The 23,914-nt window shown below is 38.9% G+C and overlaps 2 protein-coding genes across 2 annotated transcripts; one reads left to right on the top strand and one right to left on the bottom strand.

Moving 5' to 3' along the window:
* Positions 1-307: 307 nt before the first annotated feature.
* Positions 308-19,246, bottom strand: LOC136279700 (tetratricopeptide repeat protein 28-like). Its single transcript, XM_066163642.1, has 12 exons — positions 19,178-19,246; positions 18,294-18,367; positions 17,474-17,539; positions 13,691-13,759; positions 13,406-13,471; positions 11,621-11,782; positions 11,280-11,357; positions 8,377-8,451; positions 7,057-8,256; positions 6,023-6,936; positions 4,198-5,662; positions 308-375 (listed from the first exon to the last, which is right to left on the bottom strand). The coding sequence occupies exons 4-12, from the start codon at positions 13,755-13,757 to the stop codon at positions 308-310; spliced, it is 4,095 nt and encodes a 1,364-aa protein (XP_066019739.1). The 5' UTR covers positions 13,758-13,759; positions 17,474-17,539; positions 18,294-18,367; positions 19,178-19,246.
* Positions 16,642-23,914, top strand: LOC131786616 (RNA-binding protein 28-like). Its single transcript, XM_059103672.2, has 4 exons — positions 16,642-16,648; positions 21,653-22,099; positions 22,914-23,178; positions 23,467-23,914. The coding sequence occupies exons 1-4, from the start codon at positions 16,642-16,644 to the stop codon at positions 23,912-23,914; spliced, it is 1,167 nt and encodes a 388-aa protein (XP_058959655.2).

Here is a 23,914-nt window from a genome sequence, read left to right as displayed (position 1 = left end):
TCCTTAAGGGAATCAAAGGTCCTGATCCTATTTCACGCACAACTTTCTGCAAAAGTCTCGCGTCAAGAGTACTTTAAACAGCATTTTACGCGTCACGAACTAATAAGGCGACTAAACTTCAAATCTTTCCACTTGTGGGCAAGGTTTCAAGGAAATCATTAGGTTTTCAAGAAAAGAAGGAAGACACTCGTCAATCATGTATTTGGCGGGGAGGCGGATGACGCCTTGCGCTGGTTATAAATTTACGAAACACGCTTGCCTTTCTGTAAAATTGACGCTTCACATACATTTTGGCCTTGATCGTGCGTCAGTCTAAAACCCCTTGCCACCCTCTTTCTTGTGTAACATAGGTAATTGGCTGTTCAAAGTCAAGCAGTTTTTTTTAAAAGACTGAAGAGTGGAAAGCAGGTGTGGGCCCCCTATTCTCCATATTGTTGACTGAACAGAGCAATTATTAGAGACTATTGATTGTTTCCACTTAATCTGTTGCACGGGCCGAAACATATCAGCAGAAAAAAAAGGAAAACAAAAAAACAAAAAGACGTCGGCCGCCCGTTCGTGAGATCGCGCGACATCAACTTATATAAATCCGAAGGTCTGAGGTTCGATTCCTCATGAGAACTCTGCCCAAAATTTTTTCATTGTCCTACGCTCGTAGTACTTGACCAGTTTCGATTATAAGGGCCGGGTTTTTTACTAAATGGATGACGATATTTGCGAGTTTACTATGACCATGAACTGGGTTACTATGTGACTAGAGTCCTGTATGCTGCCTGAATTTGCATTGTCGAGAGTATATTTATTGGTTATTTCACGGTTGATGAGCGCGTACGATTTTTATTCACAACGAATGAATAATGACTTATTTATTATATACATAACGAGATTCCTAAGCGAACAGAACTCAAAGATAAACATATCTTTATTTTCTCTCAAAGGAAAACAAAGCGCGGTCAAGCCGCCTCACAGTTCGAGACTTGCACTGAAATGGCTTCCTTGTAAAATACTTTACAACACACACAAACGCACGCACATGCGTGGGTGTGTGTGTGTGTGTGTGTGTTGCGATAGGAGGAAAAAACAGAGAGACTATACTTTTATACCAAGCCTGTTTGTGATTGCTCTCTTATCAGGGGATTTTGTTAAGTATATTCGTACCATCGTTTATATGCTTTACAAATTTGCATAGTAGGCGTGTCGGTTAATGTCGATGCTTAGTTCAATTGTTACGCAGGAACGCTTTGTTTCTGTGGTGAGGACACGAGTTCATTACGTTTATTGAGTGATGATAATTCGGGTCGGCGGATGATGAGCAATTTTTCTTTGAGGCAGAAGTTGCATCTTTTGTTTGCGCTGTTGTAGGGTGATCTTGATGAAAGGATGCGCCATGAAATTAAGTGTTTAAAGTTATTTTCTTTAAGAGTCCAGTTATGTTTGCTGAGTTCGGTAGAGTTTCTGTGTTTTGTGTGTCGGAATGATGCGGTGTGGTTTCTGTATCTAGTCTTGAAGTCGTTTCCTGTAAGTCCGATGTATGTTTCAATGGTGCCGTTGTCCTTACGTGTGACGGTGGCATGGTAGATTAGAGATGATTGGGGGCAGTTTCCGTTAAGTGGGCATGTATTCTTCTGTCGGTGCATCTTTTGTGTTGGTGTTAGTCTGCAGTGTCATTAATATGTTCGGATGAACTTAAAATGCGTATATGTGTGTGTGTGTGTATATATATATATATATATATGTATATGTCAGGTACTGAATAATATCTACGAGACATTAAATACAAGAGTGATACAAAGAAAATATATGAGTTTCTGAATTTACGTTTGATAAGTTAATTTTCGGCTCTCCCAGGTTAATCCTTGCCTCCAGGATTTTTCCACGGCTTGTTTTTACCTAAAAGGTCTAGTTCTGAATTCTAGTTGAAAATGCCACCCTCTTAAATCATTATTATTTCGCATCTTGCATGTCACCCAGTCGAGGGTCCCCATAGGGTTAACAGTTAGCCGTAAATCAGTCACAAAACTAGCTGTTGGACGTAAGAATTGATACTTGAAATTTCAACCCTTAGTTGTAGCAAAAATTATCCTTAAAAATCTTTCCTTCTTACAAAGTGTTATTTTGTGTTATTCTGAGTTAACTGCAGCAGAAAAATGGCCAAAATTTTAACTGTTAGCCGTAAAAAGTTCTCCTCGGTCGGCCCTCTTCAGTTTTAAGTAAGTTAAGCTGTTTTAGTTAAGTTTGCAATCGTGGAAAAAAAACTCATCGATATTTTCTACACTCGAGGAACCACACCGACCTTGGGTACTCCCATAAGGAGGACTCTTTCTATAAATGGAATAAAGCACCATCTCCCAAAGTGAAAGGTAATTTCTTTTTTCTTGCCTCTTCAAAGATATATGACAAAACATCATGTCGCTTTACATGCTATAGAAGCGCGTCGCGTGACATCCTGAGGAACGGCTGCCAATGAAACTAGCAGTTATAAAATCTGAAAAAAATCGAGGTTTGTATCTTATTTAATAACTCTATCCAAGGAAATGGGCAAAAGTTTAGCTAATAAGACATAGGTGCGCTCACTTCTTCAAACGACAAGATGTGACAAAACATCACATCTGTCGCATAACGTGCTAAAGAATGTCTGACGCGTGACATCCTAAGAAACGGCAGTCAGTGATCGATACTAACAGTTATAGAGTCAGAAAATATCGAAGTTTATCTCTCATTCAATAAATTTATTGAAAGGAATGGGCAAAAGTTATTAAGCGAATAAGACATAGGCGCACTCATTACTTCAAACGACAAGAAATGGCTTATGCAGTTTGATGCAGTAATTTTTTCCCTTTGTTATTGATTTCCTCTTCTATCCTAACAAAATGCCAAGCGATTTGTTTCATTGTTTGACATTCAAATGTTAGTTTATTGTACTTAGATAATAGGTAAACAATCTAATCGGAGAAACTAAATAAAATCATTTGGCTCCAACTTTCTAGCTCGTTCTGAGCTTCTTTTGTTGCTTTGTAGGCCAGTAACTAACATTAAAATAAAACTTCTCGTTTTGCCTTTAGACTAGCTCTTAGTTTAAACAATAACCTTAAAATGCATCGTTCTGCTTGTAAAAAATAACACAATTTATCGCATTCAAAATTTAAGGAGAAATCTCAGAAAATTAACTAATACCAAGACTAAATCCTGGCCATTACGGCAAAAATCTGTCATTTTAAGTTCAGATAAACCAAGTTATGATCGGCAGAAACTAACTTTAAGTTCCAATGACTGGGTACAAATCCTCGAAAAGTTGATCACAATTTTCATCTCACATAAACTAAGATAGTCGAGCAATCGGACAACTGATTATTCTCCAATTTCCATGGAAATTCTCCACACATGCACATGGCTGTAACAGCTTTACATCACTCATGAGACAAAAACCGATTGAGAAAAATCTGTAAAAAAACTGTGGAAAACGTTTTCAAGACGTTTCAACTTCGACGTAAACGTAATGCCTTAATCCTCGTAGTAGGTAATACTTAGATTAAAAATAACTTTTTACATAGCTAATCGTGATAATTTCAAGACATCATATAAAAAAAAGAAAGAAAGAAAACAGTAGTTTGAGAAGGATATCAAAAATGAAGCTCGTAAGAGCAGTTCAAACAAGCAAAAAGTCAACTTTTGAATCAAAGGAAATCCGTTCTCTTGTTAAACTTGACTTTCGCCGTCTTTTGGTTCTTCCTGCTTTGAAAATAAGACTCTTGACATAGATTTCATCGGTAGCTTACTGGTTTCTGGTCCAAACATCAGCGTTTTGTTGGTATCCGAAAACTCCCTGGGATTCCAATGCTAACTGCCTGAACTGAAAAATAAAAGAATCTAAGTTTAGGGGGCCGGAATGGTTGAGTTGCCATGAAATATTTCCTAGCACATGAAACGATACATTGCACAAAAGGATTGTTTTAAAAGAAACTTGCTTTTTTACTCCTAATTTTTCCTAAAAAGAATGTTATCATCGTAAACGTGTCCACTTGATTGTACTGCATTTCAATTTGCCGGAGCGAAAAATAAATTCGTAACCCAACTGAAAGGAAAATAACACGCGAGTATCAGTGCTTACATATAGGCAATAATTATGATTTAATGTAACTTTGTATTGAATAGAATGTATGAACAGAATATTTACTTGCTTCAGCTTCTAAATATCATTGAAATCCAGGTTGACGTCGTCACCAATGAGTACAAATGGTGCCCAGTGCATCACCTCCTTGAACTTTTCAATTTCTTTCATACACTTCATGGCCTGATTGAGAGCTTCACTTGCCTTCTTGCCTTTGGAAAGTGCATCGTAGAAGAAACTCATGAACTTCAGGGTTCCCTCGTCGCCAATCGCCCACAAGGTTACCACAGCAGATCTGGCACCGGCAGCCAAAAGGGCACGCGCCATGCCGACCACACCCTCGGCCATGACCTCCCCACAAGCAGTGTGACAGCAGCTAAGTACAACCAGACGTGCTCGCAACCCAGCTTCCATCACATCTTTCATTGTCAGAAGATAGTCTTCCTCTTGTGGCTGAGGGTTTTCTCTTGTGGGGTTTGGTGCCAAGATAACTTCTCCAGTTTCCATTTTACCGTGCGCTGCAATATGAACTAACGCCACTGATGATATTCGTTTTAACACTTCATGTTTTGTTGCCATTTCTCCAGTGAGGGGGGAAGCATTGAGGATACGTCCGATCATCTCCACCTCTTTCCTTGCTCCTGGAAGTTGCACCAAAAGATTTCCCTGATATATGATATGTTTGAAACATGGGTCGCCGACAAGCAATGCACCAGTCTTCATGTGAAAGTCAGCTGGACAATCATGAATTAGTTGCAACGTCGTCAGAGAGGGAAGCACACGAATTCTGAAAGAATCACTCAGATATGATGAGTTCGAGTTCTCCAATGCTGCATAAGGTACAAGACAAAATGGCCCCTCAGGAACGAATGTCAGCTCGTTTCCTTCGATTAGATCAGCAATAGGAGTAACGATGATGTCATGCAGCTTCTTTAAAGCACTTGATTGGGAGTGCCTCACATCAACTCGGATCACATCATTGGCCACCTCCTCTTCTGTCGACGAATCAAACGGAGGAGTTTCGATTGTAACAGTATCTCTTGCACCGATCTCCTTCAGAGCAGTTTTGTTCAGTTGCTTTATAAAAACTTCCAATTCATCCTCATACTTATAATTGTTGACGTGTACCTCTCTCATCTGGATATTATCTTCACTGAGGCAAACCCAGAAGTAAACGCATGGTCCATTAATAGCTATAAAAACTGTGCTCAATGGAACCCAACTCAAAGAAACGCACGATGCGCTTTGCGTTGAAGAATCTCCAGGCTGATATTTTGTGGCCATGAGATCTCTCAGAGCTTGAGCACGTCCTTTCTCTGCGGCAAGAAGAGCCTCTACAACTTTACCTTGATTGAGATTAATACGCCACAAACCTCTGTATGCACTTTGGTGCTGATCACGATAGGAAATCGTCCACTGATCGTTGGGTCGAAGACTGGCCCTGATATCATCATATAACTCTACGCTCGAGTGATAATAGTGGATGGCCATCATAAGATTTCCTTGGCACTCAAAACTCCTTCCAAGGGAACAGAGTGAGCACGCCTCACCAGTCTTGTCTCTCACTTCTATGGATATTTCTAAGTGACGTTGATAAGACTCGATTGCCGCTTTCAACTCTCCTTTATGAAGATGAATACTGCCGAGAAGGCAATAACTTCTTCCCTCTTCGGCCTTGTCCCCCACTTCTTTAGCAATTTCTAGATCACGTTGATGGTACTCGATTGCTGCTTTGAACTGTCTCAGACTTTTATAAGCGCTGCCGAGACAGCCATAACTTTTGCCCTCTCCAGCCTTGTCTCCCACTTGTTTAGCAATTTCTAGATGACGTTGATAGTACTCGATTGCTGTTTTTAACTGTCGTAGACCTTGATAAGCGTTGCCGAGATTGCAATAACTTTTTCCCTCTCCGGCCTTGTCTCCCACTTCTTTAGCAATTTCTAGATGACGTTGATGGTACTTGATGGCTGTTTTGAACTCTCCTAGACCGCGATAAGCGTTGCCGAGATTGCCATAACTTTTTCCCTCTCCGGCCTTGTCTCCCACTTCTTTAGCAATTTCTAGATCACGTTGATGGTACTTGATGGCTGTTTTGAACTCTCCTAGACCTTGATAAGCGTTGCCGAGATTGCAATAACTTTTTCCCTCTCCGGCCTTGTCTCCCACTTCTTTAGCAATTTCTAGATGACGTTGATGGTACTTGATGGCTGTTTTGAACTCTCCTAGACAATCATAAGCGTTGCCGAGATTGCCATAACTTTTTCCCTCTCCGGCCTTGTCTCCCACTTCTTTAGCAATTTCTAGATCACGTTGATGGTACTTGATGGCTGTTTTGAACTCTCCTAGACCGCGATAAGCGTTGCCGAGATTGCCATAACTTTTTCCCTCTCCGGCCTTGTCTCCCACTTCTTTAGCAATTTCTAGATGACGTTGATGGTACTTGATGGCTGTTTTGAACTCTCCTAGACCTTGATAAGCGTTGCCGAGATTGCAATAACTTATTCCCTCTCCGGCCTTGTCTCCCACTTCTTTAGCAATTTCTAGATGACGTTGATGGTACTTGATGGCTGTTTTGAACTCTCCTAGACCGCAATAAGCGTTGCCGAGATTGCCATAACTTTTTCCCTCTCCGGCCTTGTCTCCCACTTCTTTAGCAATTTCTAGATGACGTTGATGGTACTTGATGGCTGTTTTGAACTCTCCTAGACCGCGATAAGCGTTGCCGAGATTGCCATAACTTATTCCCTCTCCGGCCTTGTCTCCCACTTCTTTAGCAATTTCTAGATGACGTTGATGGTACTTGATGGCTGTTTTGAACTCTCCTAGACCTTGATAAGCGTTGCCGAGATTGCAATAACTTTTTCCCTCTCCGGCCTTGTCTCCCACTTCTTTAGCAATTTCTAGATCACGTTGATGGTACTTGATGGCTGTTTTGAACTCTCCTAGACCGCGATAAGCGTTGCCGAGATTGCCATAACTTATTCCCTCTCCGGCCTTTTCTCCCACTTCTTTAGCAATTTCTAGATGACGTTGATGGTACTTGATGGCTGTTTTGAACTCTCCTAGACCTTGATAAGCGTTGCCGAGATTGCAATAACTTTTTCCCTCTCCGGCCTTGTCTCCCACTTCTTTAGCAATTTCTAGATCACGTTGATGGTACTTGATGGCTGTTTTGAACTCTCCTAGACCTTGATAAGCGTTGCCGAGATTGCAATAACTTATTCCCTCTCCGGCCTTGTCTCCCACTTCTTTAGCAATTTCTAGATGACGTTGATGGTACTTGATGGCTGTTTTGAACTCTCCTAGAGGATCATAAGCGTTGCCGAGATTGCAATAACTTTTTCCCTCTCCGGCCTTGTCTCCCACTTCTTTAGCAATTTCTAGATGACGTTGATGGTACTTGATGGCTGTTTTGAACTCTCCTAGACCGCGATAAGCGTTGCCGAGATTGCAATAACTTTTTCCCTCTCCGGCCTTGTCTCCCACTTCTTTAGCAATTTCTAGATGACGTTGATGGTACTTGATGGCTGTTTTGAACTCTCCTAGACCGCGATAAGCGTTGCCGAGATTGCAATAACTTTTTCCCTCTCCGGCCTTGTCTCCCACTTCTTTAGCAATTTCTAGATCACGTTGATGGTACTTGATGGCTGTTTTGAACTCTCCTAGACCGCGATAAGCGTTGCCGAGATTGCAATAACTTTGTCCCTCTCCGGCCTTGTCTCCCACTTCTTTAGCAATTTCTAGATCACGTTGATGGTACTTGATGGCTGTTTTGAACTCTCCTAGACCGCGATAAGCGTTGCCGAGATTGCCATAACTTATTCCCTCTCCGGCCTTGTCTCCCACTTCTTTAGCAATTTCTAGATGACGTTGATGGTACTTGATGGCTGTTTTGAACTCTCCTAGACCTTGATAAGCGTTGCCGAGATTGCAATAACTTTTTCCCTCTCCGGCCTTGTCTCCCACTTCTTTAGCAATGTCTAGATGACGTTGATGGTACTTGATGGCTGTTTTGAACTCTCCTAGACCTTGATAAGCGTTGCCGAGATTGCAATAACTTATTCCCTCTCCGGCCTTGTCTCCCACTTCTTTAACAATTTCTAGATGACGTTGATGGTACTTGATGGCTGTTTTGAACTCTCCTAGACCTTGATAAGTGTTACCGAGATTGCAATAACTTTTTCCCTCTTCGGCCTTGTCTCCCTCTTCTTTAGCAATTTCTAGACATTGTTGATGGTACTTGATGGCTGTTTTGAATTCTCCTAGACAATCATAAGCATTGCCGAGATTGCCATAACTTTTTCCCTCTCCGGCCTTGTCTCCCACTTCTTTAGCAATTTCTAGATCACGTTGATGGTACTTGATGGCTGTTTTGAACTCTCCTAGACCTTGATAAGCGTTGCCGAGATTGCAATAACTTTTTCCCTCTCCGGCCTTGTCTTCCATTTCTTTCGCAATTTCTAGATGACGTTGATGGTACTTGATGGCTGTTTTGAACTCTCCTAGACGATCATAAGCGTTGCCGAGATTGCCATAACTTTTTCCCTCTCCGGCCTTGTCTCCCATTTCTTTAGCAATTTCTAGATGACGTTGATGGTACTTGATGGCTGTTTTGAACTCTCCTAGACCTTGATAAGTGTTACCGAGATTGCAATAACTTTTTCCCTCTTCGGCCTTGTCTCCCTCTTCTTTAGCAATTTCTAGACATTGTTGATGGTACTTGATGGCTGTTTTGAACTCTCCTAGACAATCATAAGCATTGCCGAGATTGCCATAACTTTTTCCCTCTCCGGCCTTGTCTCCCACTTCTTTAGCAATTTCTAGATGACGTTGATGGTACTTGATGGCTGTTTGGAACTCTCCTAGACCTTGATAAGCGTTGCCGAGATTGCAATAACTTATTCCCTCTCCGGTCTTGTCTCCCACTTCTTTAGCAATTTCTAGATCACGTTGATGGTACTTGATGGCTGTTTTGAACTCTCCTAGACCTTGATAAGCGTTGCCGTGATTGCAATAACTTATTCCCTCTCCGGCCTTGTCTCCCACTTCTTTAGCAATTTCTAGATGACGTTGATGGTACTTGATGGCTGTTTTGAACTCTCCAAGACCTTGATAAGTGTTACCGAGATTGCAAAAACTTTTTCCCTCTTCGGCCTTGTCTTCCATTTCTTTCGCAATTTCTAGATGACGTTGATGGTACTTGATGGCTGTTTTGAACTCTCCTAGACGATCATAAGCGTTGCCGAGATTGCCATAACTTTTTCCCTCTCCGGCCTTGTCTCCCATTTCTTTAGCAATTTCTAGATGACGTTGATGGTACTTGATGGCTGTTTTGAACTCTCCTAGACCTTGATAAGCGTTGCCGTGATTGCAATAACTTATTCCCTCTCCGGCCTTGTCTCCCACTTCTTTAGCAATTTCTAGATGACGTTGATGGTACTTGATGGCTGTTTTGAACTCTCCAAGACCTTGATAAGTGTTACCGAGATTGCAAAAACTTTTTCCCTCTTCGGCCTTGTCTTCCATTTCTTTCGCAATTTCTAGATGACGTTGATGGTACTTGATGGCTGTTTTGAACTCTCCTAGACGATCATAAGCGTTGCCGAGATTGCCATAACTTTTTCCCTCTCCGGCCTTGTCTCCCATTTCTTTAGCAATTTCTAGATGACGTTGATGGTACTTGATGGCTGTTTGGAACTCTCCTAGACCTTGATAAGCGTTGCCGAGATTGCAATAACTTATTCCCTCTCCGGCCTTGTCTCCCACTTCTTTAGCAATTTCTAGACATTTTTGATGGTACTCGATTGCTGTGTGGAACTGTCCAACATTACAGTAAGCACATCCCAGACTGGCATAAGTGCATGCTTTGACTTTTAGTTCAGCATTTGATTTCCTTATTAATTGAAGCAGACTTTTGTTATTGTTGTCAATCTTAAAACGGGTCAAGGGTAGCTAAATCATGAAATGTGTGTTTTAAAAATAACTAGAGTATTGTATAAAACTTTAAAATTGGAATGATAATTCGAACGTGGGTTTCTTAAAGAGGTTTGATTTCAAGTTATTCAAGAGTGTTAACTAGCTTTGAAGCGCATTTAGTAGTTTAGGTTCGGTCGTCATGGTGATGCTCGTCTGAGGACAAAAATGAGGGGCATTCAGCAGAAATTCTGGGAATTAGTTAATATGGCCTCTTCCTTTAAGTAAAGTTTCGTTGAATAATCGAAAGAACTCCTCAATAATATTTTAGCTTCTTTAAACTGCTCAGTGCAGTATAAGAGAACATCGATTGCATTATGTGTAGAAGAATCTGTCTGGAACGTGTTGATTTTCGCATTGCATCTCGTATCACGTTTGTAACATTCGTTAAAGGATACAGCCAATCCCATAAGCGACCAGCTCCTTGCTTCTTTATACCAACAAAGTTCGACACAAGCTCTGGCTCCTGAAAAGGAGAGAATAATTGGTGGTGCGACGTAATTTATCACTGTTGAGGTCTAAACGTATTGGTAAAATCGACTTTATCTGTCATTTTTCTCAGGAAAAATTCTGATAATGAAGGAAATTTTAACTTGTGGAAGAAATGGAAATTAACAATAAGGAGCTAATGCAAAGCGGCTACCAATTAAGGATCACTTGATGATGATAACGATGAATTTATCTCGTGCATTTGTCATTTTAATTTGCTCTAATGTGCTTTCCAGCACTTTTCGGGGAATTTTTCGGGCAGACTGCATTGAGCAGTTTAAAACATTTGAAAGGGAATTTTTCAGGTACCTCCCTGCCTGGTTTTTTACTGTACCTGGCTAAGAGTTACAGAGAGGATACAGGAAACGGGGCTTACGGTTTTCCATCCTTATCCAGGACAAGAATATTAAACCATTTGCAGCTGTTGTAATTAAGGCGGCAGCACATTATCCTCAGATATCCTAAGACTCTGAGTGTTGGTCCGGTCTAGGGCTTCAACCCTCAACCTCTAGAGCTCTACAACGTCAAACTAACCAGGCGGAGGTATTTAAGGGCTTATTGACATCTACTTATGTTTTTCACATAACAGACATTGACAAATCAGAGACAATTGACACTTGGGGTACAGTCACCTGCCACAAATAAACAAAATTTTCTTTCGACGAAATCAGAGAAGAGAATGTTGATGGCTTATGATTAAAAAACCCACCTTTCTTAATAGCTTTGATCAAAACGGGTTCCAATTGAACAGCAACTGTTGCATCATCCAGACATTTCACGTAGTTTGCTGTGAAATTCAATAAGGTTTAAAAAAATGGTCATCACATGCAATTGCAGTAAAGACGCCTGAAAAAATTACAATTGCATAAATTGCACTCCATTTACGAGGATCATTTCTTTGCTTAATTTTGATCTGCTAAAGGGTGATATCTCTTTCCATGCTCTTTTCTGCAGTTGCTCAATTTTTTCCTTTTCTTGATGCAGATTGTATATTCCGCTATCTTGTAACGCTGCAGGAGAGATTTATATGTTTAAATATGAAATTGTTACCTAAATGGAAATGAGCTGCTGCCCTGTTGCTGTAAAGCTTGGCGTTCAGCCGTGTATCGTTGCAGTTGACTTGAAGTCCTTCCGTGTAGGAGTTTATCGCGTTATTAGCTTCTCCTTTTCTGTATTCTTTGTTACCTTCCTCGAGACATACTTTCGCTATTCCTGAAAGCATAACGTTTTAGTGTTAATGATTTAGTAATTAGTAATACGACCCTAAAGGGATGATGCCAACTTTATACCTCCAAACGAACTGTTAGGTTAAAGGAGCTTAGAGTTATGAAAAAAAAAATCAGAAAAGTTTAATATTTGAACATTTTGTATAAGTAAAATCTGTAAGCTGTTGGGAGGCTGGGCTGTAGCTTGGCTATTACCAGTTCAAGTTTCTCGTTTTACATTTTGGTCGAGAGGCTTTCACAAACCCCTTTTACACCTGGCTTACGTTTTCCAAAATATCAAAAGTTTTATCGGGAGATCCTAATTCAACTCAACTTTGCTTACAATCGCACTTCAGGAGAGTTCATCTTTGCACTTTTTTTGTTTAAAAATATACAGACTATCAGGGGTTTTAGCGGTAGCTTGGCTATAAGTAAATCAAGTCTGTTTTGTTTACATTTAGGTCGTGAGACTTTCCAAAAACCCTTTTACACCTGGGTTATTTTTTCCAAAATATCAAGTTAGAATGTAAAACCCCATAAGTTATTGAATAAAGCAAAGCAAAGCCAGGATCGAAAAAGGTTAAAACTTGTGAACGTTCTAATAACAAAAAAACATCGTGCTGAGGGCCCGTGACAAGGGTTCGTGGTTTTACCGCGTTCAGGAAAGTGCGCCGAAAAAAAAAATTTTTTTAATTTTTTTTTTTCACTTGGTTTTCTCATACATGTAATTGTCTATTGAGAACATACTCGTAGAGGCTAACTGGAGAAGTTGGTTTGAGAAAGTAACATTTCCCCGCGAAGTGCCATTTCGCCTGTTTTGAAAGTCAGCGGTTCTACATTTTGTTGGTTGGTGGTTTACAACGTGGGCCTGGTGTTGATATAACTGTGTAAAGAGGCGTAAAATATTTAGAAGACCAAAACAGGCGATACGGCTGAGGCAAAATGCCTCCTCTTCTCTGTAGAATTCTCAAATTGCGTAAAATATCTGCCAAACTTGTATTGAATAATAGGGGACAAACAGGTGTTAGCGTAACTTTTAGTCAAGTACTTTCCTCGTGGCAGCCTCAAAAAGTTATCCGTTGGCAAATTTTTCAATACTCGACTTTGATAGGTCTACTGGTGCCAAAAGCTCTCCCTCGCCGAAAATAACTTTCTCATTAAAAATGACCAAATTTTGAGTATCTTCAAATTCAAAAGGAAAATACTTCTACTCCGCAAATATCATTCATTTTAGGTGCAAATTATAGCTAAATTTTTAATCTTTAAAACGCCGTGCGTTGATTTAGAAGGAAGCACTTCTAAAACTGACTTTTACAAAGCCTAGTGGGCCAAGTTTGACCCATTGTTCTCTAATTATGGGCTCTTCAAAGCAAAGTCGCGTTCAAATTTGCCGCTTTGTGGCCTATAAATAATTAATGATGTCTACTCTACGCATTCTGCTCCATCGAATCGAGCAATAAATTATTTTTTTCTTTGTTTTTATTTTACTGGTAACAAAGTTTGAAATTTGAAGATCTTTTGCTGCTTCAAAAATTCATTCACAAAACATACACAAATTTGTATGTAAATATGACAAAAAGACTTCACTGGGAAGTCTTTCAAACAATTTTACTTCACCTGGTTTTCTTACCTCTTAAAGGGTCATTGTATACATCCAGTTCAGCGTCACTTGACGTAACTTGACTTTCCTCTGTCGCTGAAATTACCGAGAAGATATTTCAACTTTGTTAGTGATCACAACTATGTGCAGTTATAACTAGCGTTCTAATACTGGCGTATTTAGTGGATTCCTTAAAACCTTCAAGTCGAATGGATCCAAAAAATTGAAAAATTGTGTATCAGAATTAAGATATAATTAATTCAAAAACGGTTCAAAATCACCACAAGGAAGTCTCTCCCTGTTGCTTTTTCTCACCTATGGCTGGAAACTCATTTTTCAACTCCAGTTCTTCTCCCGTTTTTGGGAGGTTGCTCTCTGCCATAGCTAGAAACAAAATTGAATCGATTGTAATGCGTTACATTGTTTAAAATCAAAAGAGGAGACTCAGATGAAAGTAACCTAAAGAAAACATTTTATACTTAATCATAGAGAAAGAATGAAAATCTCAAAGTTTCCTCCTCTACTATTGTGATTGCGTGACAGCTCCATTCAAGTTCTGCAGGTTGTGTCATGTCTATTTTTTCAATTGTTTGTTTGTTTGTTTGTTTTCGTAGTCTCATCTGTTTAAACTTCGTTCTAGGCTGTTCCTTATCAAAATGCGTGAGTTGCAATAAACAAGCTAGTTGTACCCAGTAAGCATGGATAAGCAGGGATAAAAAATAACGCAATAAAAGACTCTTTCTCTTATTCCTTCATTTTATCGCGTGTATGGCTGGGAGAATTCGCGAAACTTATCCGAAACCGAAACACCTTTGAGGGTTTGCGTTACCGTCACGAATTCTACCAACACCCCGCGAGCCTATTGCGTTAAGAAACACGTTTATCGACCCTGTCCTTTTACAAAGTGCATGTGTAAAATGTCCCTCAAAGCTATCGAAAAATTGCTGAACAAAGTCTATTTTTTATTAACAGAATTGTAAGTTCTAGTCAATAAACTCCTTCATTAATTTTTTTTAAGGAACCAGGAAATTTAGAATAACTGGAAGAGCTGGTCCTTCTCCAAATTATGTTGGAGAAGGATCCGATTTTTCCATTTCGAATTCGAAAAAGGTACTGAATACGAGATTATTGAGAAGATGGCACTGGAAAGTGTCCTATTCATCAAAACTCAAGAAACTTCATCTACAACAAATTGAAAGCCAAGCGCGACACACAGACTCCAGCATAGCTTAATCTTGTAGGCCATCGAATGAATTCACTGCCAGGCCATATGAGCATTTGGCGGAGGAAGTAGACTGAAAGCGAAATGAAACTGAAAAATTATTTGTGAACCAATTGCTGATCAAAAAAGAATCTTTTGCAATATTATAGTGAATGGGAAATTTCGGACATTTCCCTGAAGCTGCTGACTTGGTCTAGCCCTACTGAACAACTTTCTGCTCCAATAACAGCATTTACTGAGCCCACAGTTTTATCTTTCAGCGTATGATGTAAACACGCAAACAATGTGCCCATTTAGTCTGTAATCGTGCGTGAAGGTATATCTACTAAAACCGAACTCTGACAGACAACCAATCAGAAATGATACTATTAACCACCTTGTAGATACGTAGTTCGAACATTTGAAGACAAAAATTTATTAACCGTCGACGATTTCCGAGTCAAGTTTTGCGAGGAGGTGGATTGATGTTCCAAAGCGTTTAAAAAACCAGAATAATTAATCGTGTCGTTGACGAGGTTTCGTTTTCATACATGATCAAGAAATCGTAGTCATCATGGTTCTGAGGTTAAAATTTTCATTTTTCTAGACACGTTTTCCCAATTCCTCTGCTATTTATACGTTAAGGTGGGACCGGTGAGCGAGCAGGAAAGCTGTGCTCTGATCGCCTACCCAAGAGTGCAAAATGTGTTTTCTTTCAATTTCCACTTTGATTCCCCACAGAAGGAAAAAAAGAAATGCTTGTAGCCTGTTGAATACCTCGTATAACGTCGTAACCAAACTGCATATTTTTGTCCTATGAATAAAAGCTTTTCTAGTATTTCTGGCTAAAACAGAGGTCACAGATTCGTCCTAAATGAAAACAAAACAAAACAAAAATCCCAACGAAACTCGCAGATTCATTTCGTAATTCCATGGTGCATGAATATATTTTGTTATCGTGTGATACATCCTTTGATCCGTTGCTGAAGAAGCATTCGTCACGGTCCCGGCTCAAAATGCAGTGAGGGAAATTGGCCAATGTACAGCCTTCTTAAGCTCACACTTGTTCAGTAATGCAAACGCATACAGGAGGTATTAGATAACCGCGCGTGGATACGAATTTTACCATCGAGTGTTCATAATATCCTTTACACCTTTAAAGAGATAATTCAATTAAAACAGATAAATTCGTATCCATAGGCCGACATGTATCATCCTTTTTATTCAAAAGATATTGATTGAAAATTTGAATCAAATACAATTTTTAAATAAGAGCATCGAATACAGAGATCTGCTGCACCGTAACTCAGCTCGCCGGAAAACCAATTCAATTTCGGACATTGTAATGTAACAATTTCTCATTACAAGAACTATTTCCTTTAAAAATTGAATTCAGCTTCAGGTGAAAAAAACAATTGGAATAAAAACGGCCCACATGGAAAGTAAAACTGTCATGTTGATAAATTCGGATATAATGACGACCTTGATACCTTTATATGTGAAGATATTAATGGTACATTTACAGCGTGCGGTGGAGATGTCACATTTTGGAAACTGAAAAAATTCTGGTATTTCACCGACAACCATATTACCGTTATTATTACTATACATCGCGAATGTTACGATATCACGAAAAACATAAGGATTGTGTATCTTTTTTTTTTCAACCTCGAGCTTTGTTTCAAACTTCGTTTGTTTTCGAGATATAATAGCTGATTTTGATATTGACGAGAGCTATAATTATATACAGGACGTTATCTAGCTCTGTCACATGCTCATCACGCGCTTCTGCCTCATAATCATCACGTACAGTTAAACCTCTAACTCCCGTGATCGAATTGTTAATTCTCCCCTCTAGCTGCTACATGTTTCCTTTCACAGTAGATACGGAAATTTAGTGTTAGTTCAAAGATAACGAATTCTACCAGATAAAACTTTGAGTGTTCTCATTACCTGTTTCCTGGGTAATGTATTGATATTACGGGAGTAAGATACAACTTATATCACTTCTTGGAGTTAAAGGTTTTTACGAAATTCAGGTAAAAACAATTTTAAAAAAACCAACATGGAAAGTAAATTGTCACGTTGATAAATCCGGTTATCATGACGACGTTGATACTCTTAAATGTGAAGATATAAAAGGTACATTTACAACGTGCGGTGAAGATGTCACGTTATGGAAACTGAAAAAATTCTGGTATTGCGGCGACAACTAATATTACTGTTATTATTATAAGATATCGTGAATGTTACGATATCAAAAGAAACTTAAGCATTTTGTATATATTTTTTTATTTTTACTTTTTTTAACATCGGGCTTTGTTTTAAACTTCGTTTGTTTTCGAGATATAATAGCTGGTTTTGATATTGACGAGAGCTATAATTATATACAGGACGTTTTATAGCTCTGTCACATGCTCATCACGCGCTTCTGCCGCATAATCATCACGTACAGTTAAACCTCTAACTCCCGTGATCGAATTGTTAATTCTCCCCTCTAGCTGCTACATGTTTCATTTCAAAGTAGATACAGGAATTTAGTGTTAGTTTAAAGACAACGAATTCTACATTGATAAAACTTTGAGTGTTCTCATGACCTGTTTGCTGGATAATGTATTGATATTACAGGGATAAGTTACAAGTTACATCACTTCTAAGAGTTTAAGGCTTCAGGAAATTGCATCGCGTGCATACTATTTAACCACGAGTCAAATGAGGGAAACCAATGAAATTTATAAGTGTATGTAAGTGAAATATTTTACGTCTGACAACAATAACCCGAGAAAATTCGACTGAAATTAAAAGCCGCAAGAAAATTAAGATTACGACGGTTCATTTTAAGTAACTTAACCTTATAAACAGCTATAACCAGTTGCAGAATGAAAATTGGTTTGTACCTGTTAAACTTTCATCCTCTGAATCCTTCTATTCTCCAAACGATGTCATTTGTTAATTCTACATACCTGAAAATATTAAGAATAATATTTTGCTTTATGACAATTTCGATGAAAACATGAAAGATTACATATCCACGAGTTTAAAAGATCTTAAGTCGTGTAATGCCCAGTTTCGTGATCAAAACTGCTCTTCTACTTCAAAAAAAATGTTGCGACGGTTTTTTTTGGTGTTTTATATTCCTTTTATGATTATTACTTGTTTACATGTTTCTCTGTGGCGATTAATTCATTTTGTAATTTAAATTTGGCTCTTTCTCTTTTAGTGCGAAACACTCGCAATCCGCAAAATCCCTTTTCTCCTCAGAGCAGGACATATTACACTCTGCCATAGCTGAATCAATAAGGATGAATTCACACCGTGAGTTATATTTTGCCAGTGCAATTTCTCTTCAAGTGATCAACTATCAACTCGATATATCCCTCGTTCAATGTGCTCTCTCGTGAGATATCGAGAATAATAATCCTATATCTACAAGACACTGACTTTCTCTCACATGTAAAGGAATTTAGTGTTACATCAAGATACTTCGCTATAAGTGATAACTTTCTCTGTTCTCAACGATATTTAATTTCTTTGCTGGTTGTTGCATTTATATCTACGTACACTTTGTAATAACAAGTTGTACATATTCATCACAGGAGGGAGATACAAAGCTAAAAAATCACACCAATAATATAAATTGTTTATATATATTTTTTATCCAATTTTCATGTCTTTCGATTATAATATGCTACATATTTCTTCATTATCTTTTCTCACCTGAAGAGTACTTGCAATAAATTTAACTCCAGTAAAGTTCTTTTCCAAGAAAAATACTTGACTTCTCGTTGTATCTAGAGAAAAGCAAATTTAAATTGTTTCGCGCATTGGAAAGAATTAAAGCGAATACCATAAGTACTCTTCTTAAAGAAATATGATAAATATAATATGATTTTAGATATTCAAATTATTTAAAATCTATCTACTCCATGCATCTTTGTGTACAGAAACCCTCTGTGTATCTTACAGGAATTTTATGAATAAATTGTTACTGAACCATCTGAGCTCTCTGTCTCTCTGAGCTCCAGAATTGTCTGCTGAGTTTGGATGCAATAAGCGAGGCCATAAATAATTGTATAATAGTTCATACAGACAAGTGACGCACTTCATACTGGAATCAGAAATGCCGCAGCTCCGTAGATCCCTCATGGGAAGATAAATGAGCTACCTCAAGGTCTGGTATGTTTATCTACATGTCAGCATTGATATTTCATCTGTCGTTTAACCTGATCTGACGAATAGGTTTTTTTCGGTGGTCGGCTAAAAATGATTTTTTCCTTTGTCACGAAAGAGCTTGAAATTTCCTTTCTTTTATTATGTATTTAAGACATGAAAATTTCGACATTAATGATCTTAGCAGTATACAGGATGATCCACTGTATGTCATGGCTCATTAACGAGAAATCTATAGCTATATGTGAGAACTTCAGATCGTAAAATCCGATGGTCTAAGATTCGATTCTGCGTTCGTGACGAGTAAATAAGATCGATATTTCTTTCATTCTTTTGTCTCATGTCTCAAATTATTTCTATCTGTATCTGTAGTTAATACCCGTTTATCTCATACACTGCATTAGGTCGCTATTAACTTATTCTGTCCTCACCTTAACTCCTGTGAAAATGTGATTTGCCCCACAAGTGTGTAACAAAACGGTGCACTTGGTAACACGAGCAGTATTGAAGAAGCTGAACTGAAGCTGAAGCTGAAGCTGAGCTCATCGAACTCGAAACAGAAAATCGTGTGTCATTGTTTATTTCGTGATCCATGATTCTATTTTGTAGCTATGCTGTTTCACTATTTATACGCCAAGTTTGGACAGGGCCACATATTGCATTTTTTAACTTTTTATTTTCATTAATCCGGAGTATAGCAGAATGACATAAACATGCTATTTATTTATTTATTTATTTTTTGCTGATGTGAAAGTCGTTAAACCATCGCTCGCTTAGGTTGATCGAAGGGCACTGAACTGCCATAAGAGAGGTCAAGAGCCAATGGGTGTGTGGGGTGCGGCATGCGGTGCAGTGGAGGGGGGGGGAGGGTCGTAAGGATATTACAGAGTCTTATAGGGGTGATCAGGTCCAGTTTATCATGAAAGAACCAAAACCCTCCTACCCCCACCCCCTTCCCCCAGGTGATGAATAATGACCGGCCCCCATTTATTTATTTATTCATTGTTTTTTTTTTAAATTCTTTTATTACATTTATTTATTTATTCATTTTTTATTACTTTTTTTTACTAAGGAAGAATACCAGGAGTTATTTCACCTGGCATATCTAGAGAGTCTCCAATAGCGATCTTCAATCCCGCAATCCCGACCGAAAAATTTTTTTTCTCAATCCCGTAATCCCGTCAGTTTACACTGGCCAATCCCGATCCCGATCATACAATTTTGTATAAGTCCATTTCCTAAACTTAGGCTCTCTGATTGGCCATGAAACCATTTTACATGAGCGTATGTAAACACGGTTTTCGTTCCTATTTCATTAGTTGTTTTATAAAAGAAATGTAAAATGGTTTCCGTATTTACATAGCCTGATGTAAACACGCGGGAGGTTGGGAGAACACTCGATAAGCTGGAAACCACTCCGCTTCGCGTCGTGGTTTCCTACGCTTATCTTGTGTTTTCCCAACCTCCCGCGTGTTTACATCAGGCTATGTAAACACGGAAACCATTTTACATTTCTTCATTATAGAACATTTGGTGTGCCTGACCTTTCCGATCACTTTGCGACAAGTTGTTAGCAAAATATGGATTTTTATCAATACAAAATATATCGTGTACTATTTTAATTTTTTATCTCTCTTCTTTAATGATGTATTTTTGTTACAGGCAAAGAAAATTAAAGTGTAAAGACTTGAAAGGAGAAAAATTTTCGTTATTTTTGTTTTTCACCGATAAAGAACGATCCAAAATAAAACATGAGTATATTTCTATGCTACAAGATAGTCTGAGTTGATTTGTACAAATTATAGTACTGAATGAACTTCACGCATTTTTTTTTAAAAATAATTATCTTCTAAACGATGTTTTTTAATTTCTAACTGTTTGACGCATTTCTAAACTACACCATTTTTGGACCTCCCATCTGTTGCAGGTGCAGTTACCTGACAAATTCAGCTGAAAATCACACTTTTTTTTTTTCATTTTTTTTGGGGGGGGGGGGGGGAGGGGGGAGGTAAATATCTACTTTGAGTCAGTCTCATTACCTGGGCCCTGGCCAATCTGACTATAAGGAGAAGAAAGGCATTGAAGGTCTGTAGATGTTCCTTTTTTGTTTTATGTGTATTTATTGGTGTGCATTTGCTATTAGGTAGATGTATAGATGTTTTAGTTGTGTTTCCTTGGTTTAAATTTTCTGTCCATTTTCCAGTTTCCCTGTTACAGTCATGTTGTGAGTTCCATTGTAATTGTGCACCATGCTGCAGCAGAGGTGTTTACCAAGGAGATGACATCAAAAAAATAATATATGGTTTTTTGAAGTACTATGAGTTAATTTTCTGGTAGTATTAGCTTTCACAAAGCCCCAAAAAATAAGGCAGAGTGAGATGAAAATAAGTGTCTTACAAACAAGCCTGTAGTTCCCAAGGAAATTTTGAATTAACCCTTTACTCCCAAGATCTGATTGTTAATTCTCCTCTCTAGCTGCTACATATTTCGTTGTAAATTAGTTATGAGAATTTGGTGTTAGATCAAAATGACAACTTCAGCCAGATAAGTTTGAGTATTCTCATTACCTGTTTGATGGATAATGTATGGATATTTTAGGGGAAAGTTACCTATTGATCACCTTTGGGAGTTAAAGAGTCAATGCATCTTTGATCACCCTTAGAGCTCAAAATTAACCTAGGATGTCAAAGTTTGACGTTTATTTATCTTTAGTTTACTTTCTACGTTCCAAGTTTTGTTCAGTTATTTATTATTATAGCAAGATGATATGTTATTCTTTCCTTTGCTTTTAAAGTAATTTTGTACGTCAAAGAAAAAGGCTCAAAATTTATTCAGTTCCCTAAAATATGCAGCAGTTTTTGACAGTTTCAGGCCATTGATTTTTTGTTCCTATTTCCATGAAATAGAAACACAGGCTGAAAAGACGAGAGTCACAGATGAGAACACAGATGATAACCAAGATGAAGACATCAGCGTTGATGTTTCTAACGATGACTCCGATGTTGAATCAGACGAAGAAAAATCTGGCAGCTCTGATACTGGAGACGATGAAGAGGAGGAGGAAAATGAAGTCAGCGATCAAGAACACGAACAGGAGGAAGAAGCCTCGAAAGCCAAGAAAACTAAACAACCTTCAGATGTCAAGGAAGGCAAGACTTTATTCATCCGGAACATATCGTTTGACACTAGCGAGGAATCACTTTACGAATTGTTTGAACAATTTGGAGAGGTAGACTATTGTAAGATGGTTGAGGACAAAAGGACCGGTCACAGCCGTGGAATGGCGTTTGTGAAGTTTAAAACGGTTGAAGGCGCCGAAAAGTGTCTTGTGGAAGCAGACAAAGATGGATCCGGTAAGAATGTTGTGTAAACTTAAGAAAATGTCTTGTTTCAAAACTATCAACGTGTTTCGCCGATTTTCATCAGACCACATACATTGTTATAGGTTCAAGTCTCCCTAAAAGTAAAGTTGCCGGTGAAATCCAAGTGAAATTCTGGTTTTCAGTTTGAAACTGAGTGACTGAGAGTTTTTCTACTGCCCTCATTATTATTTTTTTCTCGTTTTACCCTCATTCAAATCTCTGGTGGGTTCTACGTTGTACCCGAGAATACGCTCGCCAATTTCTTGCTACGAGCACTACGAGCTACAGTGAAAGCTTGAGCTAGAGTTCAGCGCGCGTGTATCAGCTCACCGCATCCCCCACTTTCATTTATTGTTCTCTGCGAATGATTATTCAAAGAGGAATGTTTTCAGCTATTCAAACATCTGTTTCTTATTCCGTTTTAAGATTCGTGAGTGTAACCTGAACTTTCGAAAATTGTCCTCAAATCTGCTAAAAACTCATCAATTGAATGGTGCTGCCATCTTTAAATTAGCTCCCTAACTTGGTTGCACACGCAAAATCACAACGTTAGGTTCAAAGACGGTTGTTCAGTGGTGTTCTTGCCATTGACACAAAACGTCAAAACACACTCAGAAAAAAAATTACGTCAGGAGAGCACCAAGACATGACCAAAACGGAAATGGGACTGTTACGTCACGGGCATGCAGTCAGATTGCGGCGTAGATGCCCACAGTCGAATTTTTAGCGCATCAGCACAGTGGGAATGCAATCATTTAAGACTTTGCGATGTCATTGAACCGTTCTCTCGTTGTCGATTCCCTAGGCATTTCCTTGGACAATTTTAAACTGAATGTGACGAAAGCAGTAACGCGTGGAAAGGCGGCAGAACTAGCAAAGGAAAAGAAGCTGGACGGAACCAAGGATACAAGGGACAAACGTAATTTATACCTGGCTAAAGAAGGTTTAATTACACCAGGCTCAGAAGCTGCTCAGGGCTTGTCTAAAGCTGATTTAGTGAAGAGACAGAAAGCTGAAGCAGAGAAGAAAGCAAAGCTAGAAAATCCAAATAATTTCGTCTCAACAACCCGGTGAGTGTCTTTTTTTGATTGGCTGCAGTGCAGTGAACCCGCTTCCTATTCCATGTTCCTTCTCGCTTATTATGGGAAATATGGGCTTTTCAGAGTTTTGGGCGATCGTTATTATGGATTTTCTATATATTTCCATGGTTTTTGTTTTGTTTGTTTTTATTTTGTGTTGTTGTTGTTGTTTATTTTATCACGAATTGCTGCGTAGTGTCGTTATTTCTTTAGCTGTGGTAAAGTAAATTGAATGACTTACTGCAAGCACTGTTAAATATTCATCTTTTGTGTTTCCAGGCTTTGTGTTCGAAACCTGCCTCTAAATGTAGACGACAAGAAATTGCAAGAGATCTTCGGCACCGCCACAGGAAAGAGGATGCGCGTGAAGAAAGTGCTGATTATCCGGAGTAAAGATAGATTAGACAGCACAGGCCGTGGACGTTCCATGGGATACGGATTCATAGAATTCACCAATCACAAAGACGCTCTTGCCGTCCTGAGAGTCACCAATAACAATCCCGCCATATTTGGACCGGATCGTCGACCAATTGTGGATTTCTCGATAGAAAATAGCCTCGTCCTCAAGGCGAAGCAGCGTCATGTAGAGAAGGCTCAGCACAAGCAGCAGCAGAGCGTCGACGAGCATGCGCGCGATGAACAACCCAAGACAAATAAGGAGAGAAGGCTGGAGCGAAATCAGAAGCGAAGAGAATCAAAGTGCTCTGTGAGCAAACTCGTGAATTGA

This window comes from Pocillopora verrucosa, chromosome 3 (genome assembly GCF_036669915.1).
Source record: "Pocillopora verrucosa isolate sample1 chromosome 3, ASM3666991v2, whole genome shotgun sequence".
Classification (NCBI taxonomy): Eukaryota; Metazoa; Cnidaria; class Anthozoa; order Scleractinia; family Pocilloporidae; genus Pocillopora; species Pocillopora verrucosa.
The sequence above is the reverse complement of the archived record's forward strand: the minus strand, read 5'-3'. Positions and strand labels throughout refer to the sequence as shown.

Excerpts from the sequence above, each read along its gene's own strand:
- LOC136279700 (XM_066163642.1), bottom strand. The coding sequence starts at position 13,757 with ATGGCAGAGAGCAACCTCCCAAAAACGGGAGAAGAACTGGAGTTGAAA. Across the intron at positions 8,452-11,279 it reads GATCAAAGCTATTAAGAAAG|TAGAAATTGCTAAAGAAGTG; the intron begins GTGGGTTTTTTA and ends ATCAACGTGATC. Across the intron at positions 8,257-8,376 it reads TCTCGGCAATGCTTATGATT|GTCTAGGAGAGTTCAAAACA; the intron begins GTCTAGGAGAAT and ends ACACTTATCAAG.
- LOC131786616 (XM_059103672.2), top strand. Across the intron at positions 22,100-22,913 it reads AGCAGACAAAGATGGATCCG|GCATTTCCTTGGACAATTTT; the intron begins GTAAGAATGTTG and ends TCGATTCCCTAG. Across the intron at positions 23,179-23,466 it reads AATTTCGTCTCAACAACCCG|GCTTTGTGTTCGAAACCTGC; the intron begins GTGAGTGTCTTT and ends TTGTGTTTCCAG.